General features: G+C 52.2%; 1 protein-coding gene across 1 annotated transcript; it reads right to left on the bottom strand.

Moving 5' to 3' along the window:
- Positions 1–1,614: 1,614 nt before the first annotated feature.
- On the bottom strand, positions 1,615–17,168 carry BTBD2 (BTB domain containing 2). Its single transcript, XM_018089071.1, has 8 exons — positions 17,006–17,168; positions 13,440–13,596; positions 9,772–9,877; positions 8,845–9,042; positions 5,108–5,300; positions 3,510–3,597; positions 2,265–2,411; positions 1,615–1,782 (listed from the first exon to the last, which is right to left on the bottom strand). The coding sequence occupies exons 1-8, from the start codon at positions 17,086–17,088 to the stop codon at positions 1,621–1,623; spliced, it is 1,134 nt and encodes a 377-aa protein (XP_017944560.1). The 5' UTR covers positions 17,089–17,168; the 3' UTR covers positions 1,615–1,620.
- Positions 17,169–19,571: the final 2,403 nt, after the last annotated feature.

The raw sequence follows: 19,571 nt of genomic DNA, 5'->3' as shown, positions 1-19,571 counted from the left end.
GCAGGGGAGGAGGTGCAGGGTGTTCCCAGCACCCAGCACAGCCCCAGGACTGAGCCAGAGGAGGGGATCCCCTTCCCCAGCAAACGAGCACCAGCCAAGGACAACCAGGTTTCAAGTTCCAGCAGTGAAATCCTGTGGCAGGAGGGTGACAGGGCTCCATGTGATGGAGCAGAGCAGGGGGGCCATGAGGGGAACCTCAGCTCTGAGGCAGCACCACCCTGGCCAGTCCCACGCAGACTCTGCTGGTTCCAGTCCTGCAGCCAAGCTGAGCTTAATTCCAGCTTCCTTTGCAGAGCAGGGCAGGAAGAGTCCTGTGGTCTTCCCCAGCAGGCAGTGACTGTGGGGCTGCTCAGGCAGCCCCAGGAGCAGCACCCCCCCTTCCCCACTCTGGGGAGCAGCCAGCCCTGAACGGGTACAGAGGGGCATCTTCGAGGTCACTGAGCTCAACAGGGGATGTTGTGAGTGCTGCATCTCCCTCCTGGGCCTGCCCCACAGGCACTGGGCAAACACACTGGCACGGAGAACATTCCAGGTTTTCCTGAACCGTTTGGTCCGTCCTTGTCCATCTGCTGCGTTACCAGGTTCCAGGCAGGGGCACATCCAGCCTCTCCTCCTGCTCCCACCAGGGCAGGGCAGCAATGCACAGGAACAGAGAAAAGGCATGGAACCAGCAGGAGTGCCCAGGAACAGGGGACAGGTGAGGCAGGTGCCCTTCTGCTTCCACTGACAAACCCTGGTGGCTCTGAAAAGGACCAGCACAGCAACGACCAGTAATGACCAGTAATGACCAGTACAGGTGCCCTGTGCTGGGGCTGCTCGGGGGTGAGCTGAGCATCCCCCAGTGCCTGAAGCAGGAGTTTGGAAGCAGCACCACAGGGACTCAGGATGCAGGAGGGCCTGTCCCTTCCCACTCCACAGGGAGGTCACCTTGCTGTCACCAACTGATTGTCACAGATCAGGGAGAAGAGCAGGAAAACGCCGCAGTCCCTCCGGCTGTGGTCGGGTTTGGGGTCTCCCTCAGGACTATGTAGTGCTGGAACAGCAAAGCCTCAGGGAAGAGGCCACTTTCCTCCAGTTTTGAAGGTGGCTGTGTGTGCTGAGGCTGCAGGGAGGGAGGGAGGGAGGTGCTGGGCACGGGCTGGCCAAGCCCCACGGTCTGGCCTCGCCTGCTGAGCTGGAGCAGAGGACGGGCCCCCAGCCCTGCCCGTGCCTGTCTGCAGGGTGACCTCCTGCCAAGTGAAACCACAACCAGAGCCACTCATTTCCTTGCTTCTGACTGGTGGAAAAGCATCTACATTCATTACAGTCCAAAAAAACGCACGTTGTTAGATAAGGGTTAATCAGGAGGTGAGAAACAACAAGCCACAGACAACCTACGAATGGGACTGGGACACCAGCTCGCCTGGCACTGGGACACCAGCCTGGCTGGCACTGGGACACCAGCTCAACTGGCACCTGAGAGCAGCAGCAGCACTAGCACAAGGCAGAACATGAGCTTTGAAATGATTTCACCGAGACCTTTGGCTAGTGTGGCTCCAGTTGGTGTGGTCAAACTCAGCCAGAGATTTAGTTCGGGAGGTGCCGGGGGACAGTCGAGTCCAGGGCGGGCTGGGAGCAGCACTATGTGTAGAAGATGATCTCTGGGATTTGTCCATCCTCCACAGAGGTGCCGTTGTTGTTCCCAGCCGCGTAGCAGAACGTGAAGCAGGTTTTGGCTCCCGTTGTTGGGGATTCGTGGATCACTTTGCGCAGTCCTTTGGTTCCATAGTGGGAATCTGGACCCTGCGGGGTCACGGGAGACAAGAACAGGTCAGGGCCCTGCTGCTGCCCAGGCTCTCTGGGGGGTTTGGCCTCACAGCCTGGCCTGAAGCAACGAGCTTTGGAGACCTCAGTTCCTCCCTCTTGCTCCTGGATCTGCACCTCAGGTGCTCTGAGTTCAGTTCTCCTCTCTGTCAGAACTTATCACTAATTTAACTAGATCTCAACAGCTAAACATGAACCTTTTGAGGCCACTGCAGCAGGCTCTGGATTACACACCCCCAGAACTGACACCATAAAACACTTCCATCCCCTCCTCAGTGCTGTGAGACCAGTCACACACCTGCTCTGAATGCTGGTGGGGAAGCAGCCCATGGCAGCACCAGGTAAGGGATCACACCGACCCCCAAGGCTGGACCACAGGCCTTAAAGAAGGCAGAGCAAGGTCTGTGCTGCACTGAAGGCCCTGAGCAGTTGCCCCCCCACCCCCCCAGCCCACAGGGTACCTTTAGGGTAGCACAGGCCGTGTAGTTGACGTTGGGCAGGATCTCCACGGGCTCCTTGAACATGACACGGAAGGTGTTGGAGGATCCGTCGCAGCTGAAGCCGGTGTCGTTCTGCCCCAGGACCGTGTTACTGTCCGTGTGGATGATCTGCAGCACACGGGGCAGCCCCTCAGCACACGGCCAGAGCCTGCCCTGCCCCTGCACAGGGGTGTCCCTGCGCTGGCTGAGCCCCAGGGACTCCCCCCTGGACCAGCCCCATCCGACTGCATCCATCTCTTACATCCCCCATCAGTGCTGTGACACGGAATGGTTTGGGTTGGGAGGGACCTCAAAGCTCATCTCACTCCACCCCCTGCCATGTGCAGGGACACCTTCCACTAGCCCAGGTTGCTCCAACCCTGACCAACCTGGCCTTGGACACTTCCAGGGCTGGGCAGCCACAGCTGCTCTGACACCTCTGATCTCGCTGGACTCGGGTCCCAGACCCCCCCTCCTCCCCCTGCCCGGCCCAGCACTGCAGGGCAGCTCACTGTGCTTGGATCCTCCTCTCCCAGGAGCTCAGGGCACCAGGCTGAGCCCCTGGCAATGCAGGGAGAAATGCTGACAGACTGTGCTGTGCTGGGGTGACTCTCCTGGGGACAGTCCTTCTCCAGGGACCCAGCCAGGGGTGACACATGAACCCAGAGACCCCACCCTGAGCCACCCCAGTCTCTGCACAGGATCACGATGGACTTCAGACAACTGAGTGTCCCTCAGCCCTGCTCATCATCCCAAACAGGGCCCTGGTGACGTGGGGCTGCACAGGGGCACTGCACAGGTCCAGCACAGCAATTCCTTTGTGCTCCTCCCTTGTGGAATCGTGGCTGCTCCACTGCATTTGTGCAGCCTGGAACCAAGTATTCCTGCAGCAGCCACCTACAGCAGGATCAGCCTGGCCTGCTCTGGGTGGGAGAACATGCACAGCCCCTTCCCCAAGTGCCCCCCAACTCCCTGAGATGTATTCCCAAAGCTGGGAGCAGACCTGGGGAGATGCTGCAGTGACGTGTGAAACGGGAGCTGCGTAAAATCGAGCACAATAATCCCCCTGATCCCAGTGCCCCATCTGGCCCTCGCTGCATCTGCCAGTCCCCCTGCCCAGGAACACACACAGTCCCCTCTGAACTTTGGATGTTGTTGCATATTCACCAAAATGCATCTGCCAGTCCCTACAGCAGCTGGGATATTTCAGGCAGTAAAGAGAATTACCTGTATGTTCACTTGGTAATCCGTTGGCCCGTGTATGGATCCGTATAATCCAAACCCAACTACAAATATCCTTTTGTTTACTGAGAACCTGCAGGAACAGAGCAGGGAAGTCAGCCCAAACTTGCCACCCCTGTATTGCTTCAGTGCAAGGCTGATACACAGATACCTTCACTTGTGTTGATTTTACACCTCTGATTTAATCAAACCCACCACAGATTTAAGTGCAACTCTTCCTGAGGGCTGAAACCCTCCACAGAAACCACCAGCTGTCAGCTCACACCTCATTTTGCTGGCTCATGTGAAACACAGACCTGCACAATCCCGTCACCAAACTCCAGGGTCCAGGCTCAGAAAGTGCTTCCAGATTGTGGTGAAACATCAGCACCCCAAAATGCCAGCAGGGCACGGGCAGGGCAGCCTGGGAGTGTGGAGTGGTGCCCACCCCCACGGTGGTCTGTCCAGCCAGCACCACTGAAGTGCCACTGGGCATGTCACTGCTGAGCACTGGACAATTGTTCACATGCTGCTGAGTGTTTGCTGCATTCCAGAGTTACCAGAGCAGAGATTAGGATTCAATCACTCCAGAGCACAGGAATTCCTGCTGCCCAAGGCAGCACAGACAAGGATATTCACCCACTACAGCTCCACCTTCTCAAGCAGCACAAGTCCCAGTATCTGCCAAGCTGCCAACAGCATTTCTGCCCCCATCCACCAACTCCTTCAGCCCTGAGTGTTTCCAGAACAAACACCTGGGGCAGGCTGGAGCCCCTGCTGTGCAGCCAGCATGGAATATTGTACTGGAGCTGACCCTGATGCTGCAGAGGCTGAACTTAAAGTCAAACACAAGCTCCAAAAGGTCTCTGAGCGTTAGATCTGAGAGCAGGAAGTGTTGGGAGCTGGCAGCAGTTCCCAATCCCATCTCCTGTCAGGGTGATTGGATCAGAGGATCCAACCAACAGCTCCAGTGACGGGCAACAGAACCACCGATGAAAAGGCTTAAAAATTGTAAAGAATAACATTGCTGAGAGGCCTCTTCCACCCAAGACAAAGATGGATCAGGAAAGAACCAAGGCTTTCTGATCCCCTCCTGTCTTGCTCTCGTTCCTTGGCCACACAAAAAGCACCCTGTGCCAGCCACAGCTGCCATTCCTGTTCCCAGGACTGGGCTCTGCTGGTTCCCCACAAGCTCAGGTCTGAACAAACCAGGCATCAGCAGAAAGCACAGCAGTGTTTTATCCCAACCCCTCCCTCAAACAGGGGAGGTTACGGGGCTTCGAGAAGCCACCCTGACACTTCTGACAGAGCAGGGATGGAGCACTGGCTCCCCGGCCCCCCAGGCACAGGGGGAAGCCTGGTGACCCCATACATGCCCTTACAGCTACAGGAAGCCACTGAGGGCTTACTTCTGCCCTTTTCCAGAGGCTGCAGGGCCCTGTTTGTGGGAAACCTTTGCCAACAGAGATACAAAGTGGCACCAACAGGCAGGGGATGCTTCTACCCAGCAAAACACTTTACAGGTGGCAGTCGGGCCTAGCACAGAGCGGGGGTTAGGGCTGGAGCAGGGTGAGGGCTCAGGAACACGGCTGTGAGGTGCTGACCTGATCCTGTCACTAGTCCCACTGTACCCCCAGCGGCTCTCGACCTGCTGGAAGCGGCTGATGCTGCACTCCTTGCCCCGCAGGCAGCACCGCGGCCGGTCGATGAACTCCACCCGCGGCTTCGGGTTCACGGTGAAGTGCAGGAACAGGCTCACGACCTCCCGGTCCGTCAGGATCCCCGACTGGGCAGGCCCTGCACAGGGGAGGGAGGGAGATGCCATCAGCCCTGTGGAACCACAGAATCCTGGGATACCCTGAGCTGGGAAGGACCCACAAGGTCCATCCAGTCCAACCCCTGGCCCTGCACAGACACCCCAACAATCCCACCCTGTCCCTCAGAGCGTTGTCCAAACGCTCCTGGAGCTCTGGCAGCCTTGGGGCCGTGCCCACTGCCCTGGGGAGCCTGGGCAGTGCCCCAGCACCCTGTGGGGGAAGAACCTTTCCCTGAGATCCATCCCAACCCCCCTGGCACAGCTCCAGCCCTTCCCTGGGTCCTGTCCCTGGTCCCAGAGCAGAGCTCAGTCCCTGCCCCTCCGCCTCCCCTCGGCAGGAGCTGCAGCCCCCGAGGAGTCTCCCCTCAGTCTCCTCTGCTCCAGCTGAACCAGCCGAGTGCCCTCAGCTGCTCCTCAGACCCTTCCCCTCCAGACCCTTCCCCAGCTCCGTGTCCCTCTTTTGGATGTTCTCCAACTGCTTTACATCCTTCTTATACTGTGGTGCCCAAATCTGCACAACCAGAAGGGATCCCCTTGGGATTTACATGGGATTTACAAGCCTGACTTGCAGCTGGGAGCGAGCCAAAGCCCCATCACAGATGGAATTCCACCGGTGCATCAGGACATTAAAGCCCAGACAAACGTGCTGCCTGCCCTTTATCCACCCAGCAGTCACGGATCACGGAGCCTCCGCGTGGAGCACGGACATGGAACAGCAACTGAGCACCCAGCTCTGGGGAGCCCAACTGCATCTGGCTGCTAGGACTGGATTAAGAACCTAAAGCACGCAGCTAATCCTTGCTCCACTCTCCCTGGAGATGATAACACTGGCAAGAGACAGGAATTTCCAACATCCACTCCGATGGCTGAGACGATGGAAGCCCACGAGGGGCACTGAGAGGGAATGTCACCCACTCACCATCAACTCAAAAGGTTTAGGAGTGCTTTTACTAAGACAAATATTCAGCTCATGCCCTGCTTTGAGTCCCCCCTTCCCTCAGGCATTTAATCCACATCTTGCATGTTTGTTGCAGGACTCAGAGAAAAGGGCTGGTGGGTTTTAGCAAGACTTGAAACACATTCTCAACTTCTCTCCAGTAACAAGATGTTTTTCCAAAGTCATCACGGAATCACAGAATGGTTTGGGTTGGGAGGGACCTTAAAGCCCATCCAGTCCCACCCCTGCCATGGGCAGGGACACCTTCCACTAGCCCAGGTTGCTCCAAGCCCTGTCCAACCTGTGGCCTTGGACACTTCCAGGGATGGGGCAGCCACAGCTGCTCTGGGAAACCAACTCAGTGACTCTAAACTCAAGCTTTGCAAACTACTTCAAACAGCTTCAAAAGTAAAAACAGCTAAAAATGAGTATTTTAGCCTAAGGTTTAAAAGCCTCTCTGCACCTCTATTTGAACAGAAACAAGACCACTGTGTACTGAAGCAAAAACAGTATTCAAGGTAAATTCCCAGCTACTTGTTTGTCCAAAACTACTTGTAGGGGGTTAAATCCAGTTTGATGTTACCCAGACAAAACATGGTCCAAGGCTGCAATGGGCAGAGAAGGAAGAATTTAAGGAAGTCAACTGTTCACAGGTAAATGAGCTTTTGGATACTTTGCTCAGCAAAAATGAGCCTCATTGATCGTGCCTGAACTTATCCCAGGTTGCTGCAACTCACTTCTTCAACGTTCCAAATTCCCTGCTCTGGGGGAAGGGAGGGACACATTTGCCAGTTAAAACATCTTCATGCAAAACCCCATGTTGGATACCAGATTATAAAATAAACTGGTGAAACCAGTGCTGTAAAATTCCTCTTTTTTTTTTGGCTTTTGAGGGGGGGGAGGGGAGAGGTTTCCCCCTCCTGTCACTGCTGTGATCACCACAGAAATCAGAGTCACTCAAACTCAGAAAAAGGACAAAGCTGAAAGAATTCCAAGGGAGTCCCTTGTTTAAGGAACAGCTGATCAGTGCAGCCTCTCAGGTTTGGGGGTTTTGTTCATCTTTGAGGTTAAAGTGGATGAAGAAAACTGAAAGAACTTCTCTCAAAGCACAGAGATGTGGCAGAGGCAGTTTGGGACAAACAGCACGGGGAAGGGCATCCCCAGCTCAAAGGCTTCAACCCCAAAATGCCAAAATTAACACATTCCTCCCAGAGAGAGAATGGTACAAAATCAGAAGGGTTGCAAGAAATGAGGTCTGCAGAAAAATGCAAAGATCTGCCTCCCTGACCAGGCTGCTTCTGAAGAGATCTACATCCCTAAGGCCCCATCACAGCTGTGGGGACCAAGCTTTAACACAGAGTTACTTCTTACTACCACCCCTCCTCAGGTGGGAACAGGGACACGAAGGACTGAGCAGCTGCTGCCATCAGCCCTGAGCAGTGCCCTGCTCAGGGACTCTGCTCCTTCCTTCACAGCACTGCAGCCTAAAACAAGCTGCAGTTTTGGAAATGGCTCCACTGTGTCTTTCAGCATGAAAACTATTCCAGCTGATTGCCAGCTTCCATCCCTGGGGAATCACCAGAGGATGAAGTCAAAGACAGCAGGCAATGAAAACAAAACAAAGCAGTCTTTAGTGAAAACTGTTAAATGATTTAGATGTCTTTGTGGAGCAGGATCTGAATGTAAACTTGAAAAATGCTTTGGGACACAGACTAAACAACACCAAGCCTTCAGCTCACAGGACATTTGGCAAGTTTTTCTGATGGGGAGCTCTGCTCTGAATGGCAAGGCCTTCACCACTGTATTACAGGCAGAGGATGGGGAGAAACATCCCCATTCCTCTTTGGGGGCAGGCTACAACCAACACCAACTGTCTGCAACTCCATTAGCTTTGTGTAGCTGAAATGCTGGCAGGGCTTGGAAAGGGAAGCAGGTGAACCCCATTTTGCTGTCAGGTGAGTGGGGCAGTGACCATCCAACCATGCCATGAGGACAAACAACCAGCTGGGATCCCTCTGCTCCTCCCAGGGGAGCACCACAGGCTCTAAAACAAGGGAATGGTCATGGATGAAAACAGCATTTACACAGAAAATCTTGTAAATCAGTAGGAATGAATCATGGAATCCCAGAATGGACTGGGCAGGAAGGGACCTTAAAGTCCATCTCATCCAACCCCAGGGACACCTTCCACTATCCCAAGTTGCTCCTGTCCAGCCTGGCCTTGGACACTCCCAGGGATGGGGCAGCCACAGCTTTCCTGGGCAACCTGTGCCAGGGCCTCCCCACCCTCACAGGGAACAATTCCTTCCCAAAATCCCACCTAACCCTGCTCTCCTACAGCTTAAGGCCATTCCCCCTCGTTCTGTCACTCAAGGCCCTTGCCCAAAGTCCCTCTCCAGCCTTCTTGGAAGCCCCCTGTAGAGAGAGTGATGGGGGAGATTGTGATGGAATGGGGGCCGATGGGGGATAATTTCCTGTTTGATTTCCTACAGGATACCCAGAGAAAAAGCCCCTTTCACGTCACTTGACTCTCTGCAGCCCAGAGAAAGCAAAGCCCAGGGTTGCCAAACACGCCTCTGTTCAGTTACCTGCTGCAAACTCCTCAATAGTCATCAGTGGGAAGCGGATAAGGGAGAGAGCTTTGCCCAGAACCTTCCGCTTGTTCTCTGGAATCACCTGGAGCTGCTGCCGCTGACACTCGGCCTCGGACCAGCGAACCACGGCGTTGAAGAGCCGCACCTCCCGGATCCCCAGCGTGTCCCGCTCCAGCACCGCCACCAGGGTGTCTGCAAGGCACACACACCGACCCCGGTCACCGGGAGCAGCCCAGGGAACCAGGAGCCACCGAGCAAACAGCACCTCCCAAAGGGCTGCTGCAGCCTCCCAGGGGGATTCATCTGCATGTTCCATTAGCAGGGAACTCGCTGGAGCAGCAAACACAGCCCATTTAATTGGCACGTTAATTCAAGTGCAGGAGGATGAATTGCAACTTACTTGGATGAAACGAGCAGCCTGAGAGCCAGAAGGTGACCCGTGCCTTACCTCCACAGCCCGTCTCATTAGAGCAAGGTTAAAGTCTGAATTTTAATGTTCATTAACTGTGCCCAGCAAGTTTGGAAACTGCAGAGGATAATTAAAACAGCCAGTTCTCAGTTCCAAAAACACAACACCTTTTTAACTCCAAAACCTGACAAAGACTTGGGGAACGAAGCCAACTGCACAAAAAAAGGCAAGTTACGCCCACCCAAAACCTGCCAACATCAACACAGGAAATGGGCTTTGTGTCATGCCCAGAAAACTCGAGTTGCACCAAAGTAAGCAGATTCCAGGGTATTTCTGCAGGCAAGCCAGCAAGCTCTTTGGCACATGCCCTGTCTCCAGCCACTTCATGCCAGTGACTGTTCAACAGATTGCTCCAGAACAGCAGAGCCCCAGAGTGCCAAGAACCAACCTGTGACAACTCTGGAGACAAGTTGGCTCTGAAAGCAGGGCGGGGAGGGGGGAGCAGAGCTTACCCAGGTCGATGTCTGTGAACCCCTCTGCATTGATGGCGTCTGAGGTGTTCTTGTCAATGTTCTCCAGGCACAGGCTGGCCAGCTGGGGCTCATCAAACAGCCGGGCCTGCTCAGGGGACCAACACAAACAGCAGTCAAAGTTTGCATCAGCACCCCCCTCCCCTGCCAGAGCCCATCTCCATCAGCAATCCCATGCCTGACTGCATCAGGAATCCACTGGGCCTTTCACAAGCAGTTAAGCATGACAAGGCAAACCCTAGAAAATTCTGCTGTTTGGCAGCAGCTCTGGCTCAGCTGTGCATGTCTTCAGGCACGTCTTTGTTCCAGCGCTGCATCCGTGCAGGCACCAATTGTACTTTCCAGCACCATACTGACCATGTCAGCTGAGCAGGGGCAACTTTTACATCATTTTTATGGTTAGAAGAAAGCTCTGCCCGGTGACTCCAGGCCTGCTCACTCTAGGAATATGCAGAGACAGCTTATTCTGTAAGAACTGCCACACTGATCTCCTGTGTTAGCAAAAACACAGTGTCTGTGTCCCAGGGAGACCTGCAGCCCCGGGGGGGACACAGCCTGCTTACTGCATTTCCATGTTTTGCACAGAAACAGCCACTCTAATCCAGTTACCTCAAAGGATTCTCCCCAAAATAGGCTACTATTCCAAGCAAAGCCTGCACACAGCTCGGAGAGTTGCTCAGAATTTCTCTGCCCAGCTCCAGTGCTGCCACTCCAGATCACCCTGCACTGCCATGTGTTACCAACCCCATGCCCAGCATAAGCAGAAGATGAGCTGGAACACCCAAAAATCACTGAATGACCTCTTACTTCCAGTGCTTTGGTTTTGCTATTCAGAAAGGAGCTGCCCTGACATCACACCTAACAAGAATACACTGGGACTTGAACTCACTGCCACTGACAAGGGTTAAAACTCGTGTTTTGGGCTGGGAATGCCACCACTCAGAAGGCACCTTTGAGCAGCTTCTGCTGGACCCTTGCTCGTGGGCTGCAGAGCTCAGCAAGGCCAAGCTCTGATGCCAAGACTCAAGTGCAGAGAGCTGAAAAAACTGTATTTTCTCAGGGCCCAGGGAGGGCTCAGCAGTCGTCACCTGCTCCTGGGGCTGGAGCTCTGCCAGTGCCTTCCACTCCTGGCACCAAGAGCTGTGACTGACTCAGACTTTACTACTGTAGTGGCTCTTCTGACACGTGAGCACTCCCACTACGCCCACAGAGCTCTCCCCCACAGCAGCTCCAGGCAAGCTGTTCTCCTTGCTGATCAAAGTGACACTGGGATGTGGGGCTGGCATGGAAGAGGGTCACGGTCCCCCACGGGGCACAATCAATTAGAAGGGCTGTTTGCCACTGATATTTCTGCCAGAGATCAGCAGTTGCTGGAGATGCTGTTGGTGACACAGCTGCTGGACCAGCACACGGGGCAGTGACACCAGAGGGGGATTGGGGCTCTCTGATCTCAGGTCCATGGCCTTAAGGCTGTTGGGCAATGCCTTGTACAAGATCTATCTCAGGTCTGTAATTTACTGTGCAAGTTGTTGATCTGGTGCAGTAAGAGAAGAAAACAGGTAGATTGTCACACTGAAGGTCCAGACCCAAGAGCACTGTGAGAACAGATCCCTTCAGTGAGGTGCCTCCTACAGCCAGTCATGGAGACACCAACACGTTTCCCAAAGCACATCAGCCTCAAATCTCTTAGAGACCTGATATAGAGCAGTGGTGAACATAAACTAGATGAGAGTCACCACTGATCATCAATCACAATGGATGAGTCACAAACAAAAGGAAAACCCTTCCCCATCTGGCATCTCAGCTGCCTCAATGCCAGATGTTTTTGTCACCTGAAAAATAAGGGCACCTTCCTCTTTCACCAAAGAAGGACCCTTATGACCTGTAAGGAAGTCCCCATAAACCTAAATATTACCTTGCCAAAGCTGCAAACTTGGGTGCAGAGACTGAGCAAGCCACAAAAAAATATCCCTGCAGAAAGAACAGCCCCAAAAGCTGACACCTCCAACCCTCACGAGGCAAAGGCTAGTGTGAGGGATCTCCCCAAAACTGCAGCCCCAGGGAAGATCTCCTCCCAGCTCTTGGCCAACAGCTCCTGATCTTTGAGACTGCAGCTGCTGAACCCAAAGAACGGGAGAGCTGCAGCCAAGGAGTTACAATTGTCCTACCACACATCAGATGGGAGGGCAGACCTGGCTGCCACTGCCCACACAAGAGCCTTTAAGTCCTGAATGTTCCTCTGGGAAGTGCAGTGTGGATTTCCCCCACGTCCTGGAGCTGCCTCACCTGTTTATGGCAGGTGGAAAAGGGCCAAGTTAAAGAGGATGTGTGAGGAGGGACGTGGTGTGTTGCAGCAGGAGCTGAATCCAAGCAGTGACGAGTGTCTACAACAGCAACGTGACGTGGAACTACTTTAAGAACTTGATCCAAATATTTAAACTCAAAATAAAATCCCAGCCTAATCCTCAGCAAAGAGCTCAGCTGTGATTGCTTTGGGCTGACACTGCCTCAATATCTGCAAAACTGCTGGTGTAGCACTGCCACCAACACGGTGCCTGCAGCCAGAGAGACACTGGGACTCCTGACACGGGGGGGAATCCAGCAGACAGGAATGCTGGGCAAGTCAGGGCAACCCCTCAGAGCCAGACCACCTCAGTGTGCTGGGCAGCTGGGAAAACAACTCTGCAAGGTTTGTTTCACATCAGACTCCATGGCAGCTTTCCTGAGCTGGCTGATCAGGAATATCCCTCCAGGGCGAGTCCGGTCAGCCCATTCCAGAAAGGAAAGAAACCTGCACATAATGCCTGTGCTCCCTGTTCCTACAGCAGCCAGGGCAGGGTGCAGTGCCACAGACACTGCCACACAGGGGACAGCACTGTGGGTGCCACCAGTATGCCACCAGCTGTCAGCACAGAGGGAAAAGTGGGGCTGGGAAACGGGAAGGATTCTCATTTAATCAACCTGCACACAAAGCCTCATCTTCTCCAAAAGGAGCAAAGTTGCAAACACTGTCTTCTAGTTTGCTGCTTCAAGAGTCCAGTGGAGGATGGAGGAGCCCAACCCTCACAGAACAGATCAGACACAGGGGCAAGAGGATGTGCAGCTGGTCCCACAGAGAGCCAAGGACACTGCAGGTCTGTGCCTGCAGTGCAGGAGGGTGAGCAGGGACAGGCCGAGGAAGAGAGCACCTCACTCCTCTCTGAGGAAAATCAGCCAAAGCACTCATGAAAAAGTTGCTTTTTCTTCCACTTCAGGGGAAGTGCTGCACAGAAGTCCTCTCCAAGGAATGGCTGAGCAGCCACACACAGCACTGAGAGCACACCAGTCCTGAACCTGTAACACAGGGAAATCCTCTCATCCCACTTCTCTTCCTGGCAGATGAACTCTCTCCACCTTGTTAACTCCATGCCCAGTTCACACTCTGGAAAGAATCACCTGCCACAGCAAAACAAAGGTCTGAAAGAGCAGCAAGATTGCTCTATTTTATTACTCCTTGCAAGAACCTGCTCATCAGCTCTGGACTCCTGTGAGGAAGAATTCCAACTGCCCCAGAACTGCTCCATTTGGGATGACCAACTTCGTAACACTCATAAAATTCCTGTTTTCCTGCTGTGCTGGACCTCCCTCCAGGCAAACAGCCCCAGACTCACCTGTGTTAACAGCATGAAGGCGTTGTCTGCTCGGAGGTTTTTTTTCAGGAACTCCACACAATGAGCTTCCAGGGCTGGAACTGCGTATTTTTTAGCTGTGTAAAGTGTTGTCATAACAGTCTCTGGTCCAATCTGAACTTCGTCTGAGTAAAGAAATCTGAAACAGGCAAACAAACATCACTGTGGTGGACTGAGGTAACAGAGTAAAACCCCTGCAACTCACAAAAAACATGTTTGTGCCTCTGCCTGTCATCCTGGCCCCATTCCCTGCACCAGGGAGAGGGAAGGGTTTCACATCCTTTCCGCTGACTCTGGTTTAACAAGGAGAAGCTTCTTCACCTTTTTTTTTTTTTGTAACAGACACTTTACAGTATAACTCTCAATAGCTGGTACACCTTGAACTGCCTTCCATCCAGTGAGCTCTGACCCTCCACTTACACCAGGCTAGAACAGTCTCTGGCCAAGTGCACCCCTTTAAATTCACAATTCTGGCTGTTCAATTAGGACAAAAATCCAACCCTCCCTTCAGAAGAGGAGCTCCATTTTACAGTACTAATTCAGAAGCACTCAAACATATCCACCCACTGCACCTCACTTTCTCCTCATCACTTTATGGATCAACCCATTCCATTTCATTGCAGAGGTGTTAAGTACAGCTCACAGTGTGACCTCAGCATAAAGCAAGAGTTAATTACAATGAAAAACAAGAGTCAATTGCAATGAAAAACAAGAGTTAATTGCAATGAGAAACAAAGGCTGCCACGCTGAAGCAAAGCACAGCCTTCCCTGCCAGGCCAAAACAAGGAAGTACATTCATACTCCATGGAAAAACAAAGGCAACCTGACTGTGCTCCCTCACACCTGAGCACACTGACCAGAGAGAGCAGGAACCAACAGGCTGAGCTCAGTGAAACCAGTGACACACTGGTGTTAGTCCTAATCAGAGAATCCCAGACTGGTTTGGGTTGGAAGGGACCTTAAAGCCCATCCAGTGCCACCCCCTGCCATGGGCAGGGACACCTTCCACCATCCCAGGTTGCTCCAAGCCCCGTCCAACCTGGCCTTACACTGCCAGGGATGGGCACCACAGCTGCTCATGGCGAAACCTTATGCCAGGGCCTCCCCACCCTCACAGCCAACAATTCCTTCCCAATATCCCATCCAACCCTGCCCTGTGTCAGTGTCAAGCCATTCCCCTTGTCCTGTCCCTCCATCCCTTGTCCAAAGTCCCTCTCCAGCTCTCCTGGAGCCCCTTTAGGCCCTGGAAGGGCCTCAAAGGTCTCCCCAAAACCTTCCCTTCTCCAGACTGAGCAGCCCATGGACGGTTTTTGTTCACTGTTTCCCCTTTAACCGGTGGAGCATTTGCCAGTCAGGATCTCAAAGGCACAAAGCAGAGATGTAACATTAAGTGTGTTCACTGTGCTTGGCATTCCTGTTCCATGGGATATTTGGGAAACTCCAGCCAGTTCTCCTCCTGCATTTCTCTGAAGGGACACAGCAGCACATTGTGTGGCCAATGCTCCTGGAGGGCTTTTCCAGCGGGAGGCCAGGCAGGATTCCCATCTGCAGCAGTGGAACTCCTGCTCCTCCAGCCACAGAGGGCCAGGGTGCCATTCAGGGAAGCACAAACAGGGATTCACAGGAAGGGAAGCACTCTCTCTGCTGAAAGCAGCTTTTGTGCTGCTCCAGAGCATCTGTCAATAGCAGCATCAGGTTCATCAATGTATTTTGCACACATCCCCTCCCAGCCCCATTTGCACTGAGCAATCCTTTTTATTCCAGGATTAAAGGAACACAGTGGATCTAAACCCAACTATTTATTTACTGCAATGACTGTGTGTTTCTTTTTGCATCATGTTAGTATTTCTGCTTACAATAGTCCAAACAGTGTGTGCTAAGAGGGACAAGACAGGCCTGAACTGTGAGAAAGTGTACTATCAATTTAAAAGAACATTTAGATTATAATTCCAGACAACCAAAAGTGTTCTTATCTTTGGGTTACCTTGAAAACAATAATAATAAAAAGGGATCTCTTACACAGTTACTGCAGACCTGTTAAAGGCCACTAACCCACAGACACCATCAGGATCTAGCCCCCAGACAGGACCTTCTGCAGAACATCCAGGATGGGCACTGTGTCCAGGGATAAGCTCCTGATCCTACAGCATTAGATCATGGCTTGGACCAAATCCAGAGACACGTGTAAGGATCAGCTGCCACTCCATATCAGTGTCTGGAGGGGCTGGTTTCACTCTGGGAAGGTTCACACCAATACTCAGTCACCCTCCTCCTGGAGTGCAGCACCCAAACCTCCCCTGGCACTTTCAGCTCCAAGCACTTTAAAACTGACACTTCCAATTCCAGATTTAAGCAATCCAAGTGTCACTGGACCATGGGCACTGCTCCTGCACTGCAGGACTGCAGGACTGCAGGCTCAGAGGTGACCCACACACCACTTCTGCAGAAACCCACCTAAACTCATCACTTGGGGGCTCTTCTGAAATCAGTTTAACCAAGTGCTGAAATCTCAGGGAAACAACGTGCCTTTTGCCTCTAATTCACTTGCTATTTGAGCCTCCCTAAGATTTAAAGATAGTTACTAACCCTGCCCTCCAGAGAGATCCACCTGCCTGACAGTCACACACCAATTAGAGGGATTCCCCACGTGCTGCTCTCTGATTCAAAGGGAGCCAGAGGGGAGGGGGCTCAGGGCTCCCAATTATTTCTGGCCTTTCATTCCAGCCAAGATCAATTTTAAAATATTCTCAGATAGCACAGGCACGACCAAAGCACTGTCTGAAGGTAAAGCAAAAAGTGTGCCAGAGCTATATATAGTCACTGTTCCCAATGGGAAGCAAGCAGGGAACGTGTCAAGAGCACAGGACTGGAAACCCCTGGAAGTAGGTTACAGAAATCCTATAGAACCAGGACAATGCCTTTCCAGCATCCATTCAGGATTGCTGGTGGATGTTGTACAGCACCAGCCAAGCTTAAAGGAATTGGTGAATAGGATGTTCCAGCCCCTTCCTCCTCCTCCTTCCCCAGAAACACACACTGGAAATGTAAATTCCAATCCAGCTCTCCAAAAGAGGAATAAATCCCACACAAAGGGTGAAACCACATGGAATGGCTGACATGAATTTTATACTCCTGCTTACCTGTTAGAACTTGCTCATAACCTAAACAGGCTCCAAGTATTTGTAACTTACAGAGCTTTCAGAGGATCACTTTTCCTTTTCCCCTCTTCTCCCAAAGAATTTGATCCAAATTTGATTTGGATCAAATCAAACCAATTAATGAACAATAATTTACGAGACAATGGTTGATATTTTTATATATATATATATATATGTGCAGTAGCACAAAAATAGTAAAAGTCTAGTGACTTTTACCCAGAAAAGAGAGATTTAACACCAGCATCAACCCTTGAACAGACCAAAGGGCATTTTATTCAGAAAGTCAACCATCTCCACTCTACAAAATAGCTCCTTGCTTTCACTAGAAATTGTTTTTTCCACAGTAAGTCCACTGCTTCCCAGTTTTCCTGTACTTCAGGAGCAGCTTACTTGAGCAGGGCTAGGAAGGCAGCAGGCTCCACGTCAGGCAGCTCGATCTCTGTGGAGGTTGTGGCCATGCCACCATTAAACATGGCATCGAAGACAGCACTGCCCACAGCCAGCACAAACCTGGAGAGGAAAGACAAAGGAGCAAAAACCTGATGTTAAATCAGAGTTATTTAAAAACAAAACAAAAAAATCCCAGGCTTGCTGCTAATGCCCAAAGCCACCCTCAGGGAAAGCAAATCGTTCCTAGAGCTGAAGCAAAAGTGTTTTGCAAGAGCAGGGAGTGCCAGGCTGGCTGTTCCTCCACTGCAAAGCACCAAAGCTGCAAGGAACTCCCTTCTGAGCCCTGTCCCGGGCCACAGCACAGCAAAAGGTCCCCAAAGGCCAGATTTTGGGCATCATGGAACAGAACACACATGGCTGCTTTGCAGCAGGCTACAGACTGCCCCGAGGCTGAGAAGCTAAAAAAGAGCAAAGTTCACAAATTCAAGTTCTTCCAGAGCCCAAGTCGTGGTGCAATTCCCCACAGTCACCCACTGGAAACCAGACAACCTCCATCCTCCTTCCTCCTCCCCAGGACACATCCCTGGGGACAGCAGGGCAAGCTCCCAACACATGACATTGCCCTGGCAGCAGAACTGGGAGCTGTGGGCCCAAGAGGAGCCTTCCCTGGCCATGTTGCTGCCTCCAGCCCTGCAAAACCTGCTCCAGACTTGGCCCAGAGGGCAGAGCAAACCCCCACCCTGGGGTGCACACCGACCCTCCCACACTGCTGGGAGTTCATGTGGTAGTTACTGGGGAGAGACAAGTTACTGGCCCTGAACAAACTGGAAGCAGGAATTTTCACAAACCAGGTTTGAGACCAAAAGCTGTATTCCAGCACTCCCATGAGAACAAGATGATTCCCTCCCTGCTAAACACCAGCTCCTGCTTTAGGAGGAAGCCCAGACCTGGGCTTCTGGGGGGCCTGTGTAAGTTTAAGTTGCTGTTCCTGCTCTAGGACTGAAAAAAGCCATTCTGAGAACCTTCACTGCTTGAAAATACAGGGGTGAGTTTTTGCCAGAAAATTAATCTTACTCCTGGTGTCTGCAATCCCACAGCTCCCTGAAGTCAAACCCAGCCCTGGCTACAAAGGTGTAGGGAAGCAGAAGGTGACTGCAACAACTTCTCCACCAGCTAGGAAAAGGAAGGAGCTGGAACATTCCAGGCTCTTGCTGCAGCAGTTTGATGCCCACTTCCACAGAGAAGGATCAAGAACTGTGGGCAGAAATCCATACAGGACAGCAGGCACAAGGCAAAAACCTCCAGCACCTGTAGCCCAAGGAAAGTCCAACACTAAAGGGGAATTCCAGTCAGATTTAGTACGAAATGACCTTTGAAAAGCAGGAAATTTCCATTTAAACAACATTTTTCATTTTCTCGCTTTTCACTCCCCTGCCATCCAGAGGAGGCTTCCCATGGACACAATGGAGTGAAGCCCCATGGATGTGCCAGGCTTGTGTGCTGTGACAGTCTGGCTGCTGAGCTGGTTGTGTTGCTCCTGACGGGCTCAGGGAGCTGGGCACAAACCACAGCGGTTACAAAAAAGCACACACGCGCATATTTCCATCAAACAAGCCTCAAGAAAAACGTCAAGAACAAATAAAAACCTTCCTCACAATACCAGAACTGCCAGATGAAACAAAAATCCTCGTCCCTCCAAGAGCAGTGATGGTGGCGGGACAATCGCGAGCTTTGTTCGCTACCCAAAATTAACATATATTAATGGAACTCTCCAATTTTCATCTTCACAGCCAGCACAGGACAGGTCCTCAATGAGCAGGAGCTTTCAAAGCTATTTGAAAAGGGCATTCATTTAAAAAAACCTCTCAAATGTTTGCTTTCCTTTCACTCTGGGACAAATCAGTCAGACTTTGTAAACGGCCGAGCCCTAACGGGATCCCAGGAGGGGCCAGAGAAACACAGGGCTCCACATTTGAAGTTCTCTTAAAACATTAAGAGAGCACAACTAATATTAAAAAAAAAATCCCTCTGTCTTCAGAGTGTTTTCTTAGTTGTCCTGAAAGGAACATTTGGAGCTGCTCTAAAGACACTCCAGGAAAAGCAGGGATGCACAATCCAACAGCCTTCCCCAACCATGCAGGTCTGCAGGAGGAAGAGATGGGGTTTGCTTCAGATGGGAGAATTCAACAGAGGGTTATTTTAAAACACTCTGGTGGCCAAAACAAGGTGGGCTCCTGAAAGGATGCAGAGAAATCAGCAGAACACAGCAAAAGAAGCAAGAAAGCAACACCTGATCTCTCATTGCCTCTGCACGTGGAAGAGTCAAAGCACACTGACTTTCAGCAGCAAGTCACAGGAACTCCCATGAGGTTAATACTTTGAGTTGGCTCCACAAGGATCCAAAGCTGATCCAAAGAAGGATGGTTCCTACCCAAAATCTTCACTGCTTCATGTTCACCTTGGCACCTCCACCTGTCACCTGGTTTGATGTGCACACCCCGCACTCCTGCTCCCTCTCCAGGCACTATGGTAACACCAACAATACAAGAAACCACTCAGGAACCAC

The sequence above is a fragment of the Manacus vitellinus genome, unplaced genomic scaffold (genome assembly GCF_001715985.3).
Source record: "Manacus vitellinus isolate BGI_N305 unplaced genomic scaffold, ASM171598v3 scaffold_114_pilon, whole genome shotgun sequence".
Taxonomy (NCBI): domain Eukaryota; kingdom Metazoa; phylum Chordata; class Aves; order Passeriformes; family Pipridae; genus Manacus; species Manacus vitellinus.
Note: the sequence above shows the minus strand (reverse complement) of the source record. Positions and strands in the feature narration are given on the sequence as shown.

Coding starts and splice junctions, on each gene's coding strand:
- BTBD2 (XM_018089071.1), bottom strand. CDS start 17,088: ATGTTTAATGGTGGCATGGCCACAACCTCCACAGAGATCGAGCTGCCT. Junction 3,598..5,107: donor GGGACTAGTGACAGGATCAG/GTCAGCACCTCA, acceptor CTGTTCCTGCAG/GTTCTCAGTAAACAAAAGGA. Junction 1,783..2,264: donor CGGCCTGTGCTACCCTAAAG/GTACCCTGTGGG, acceptor GTGACCCCGCAG/GGTCCAGATTCCCACTATGG.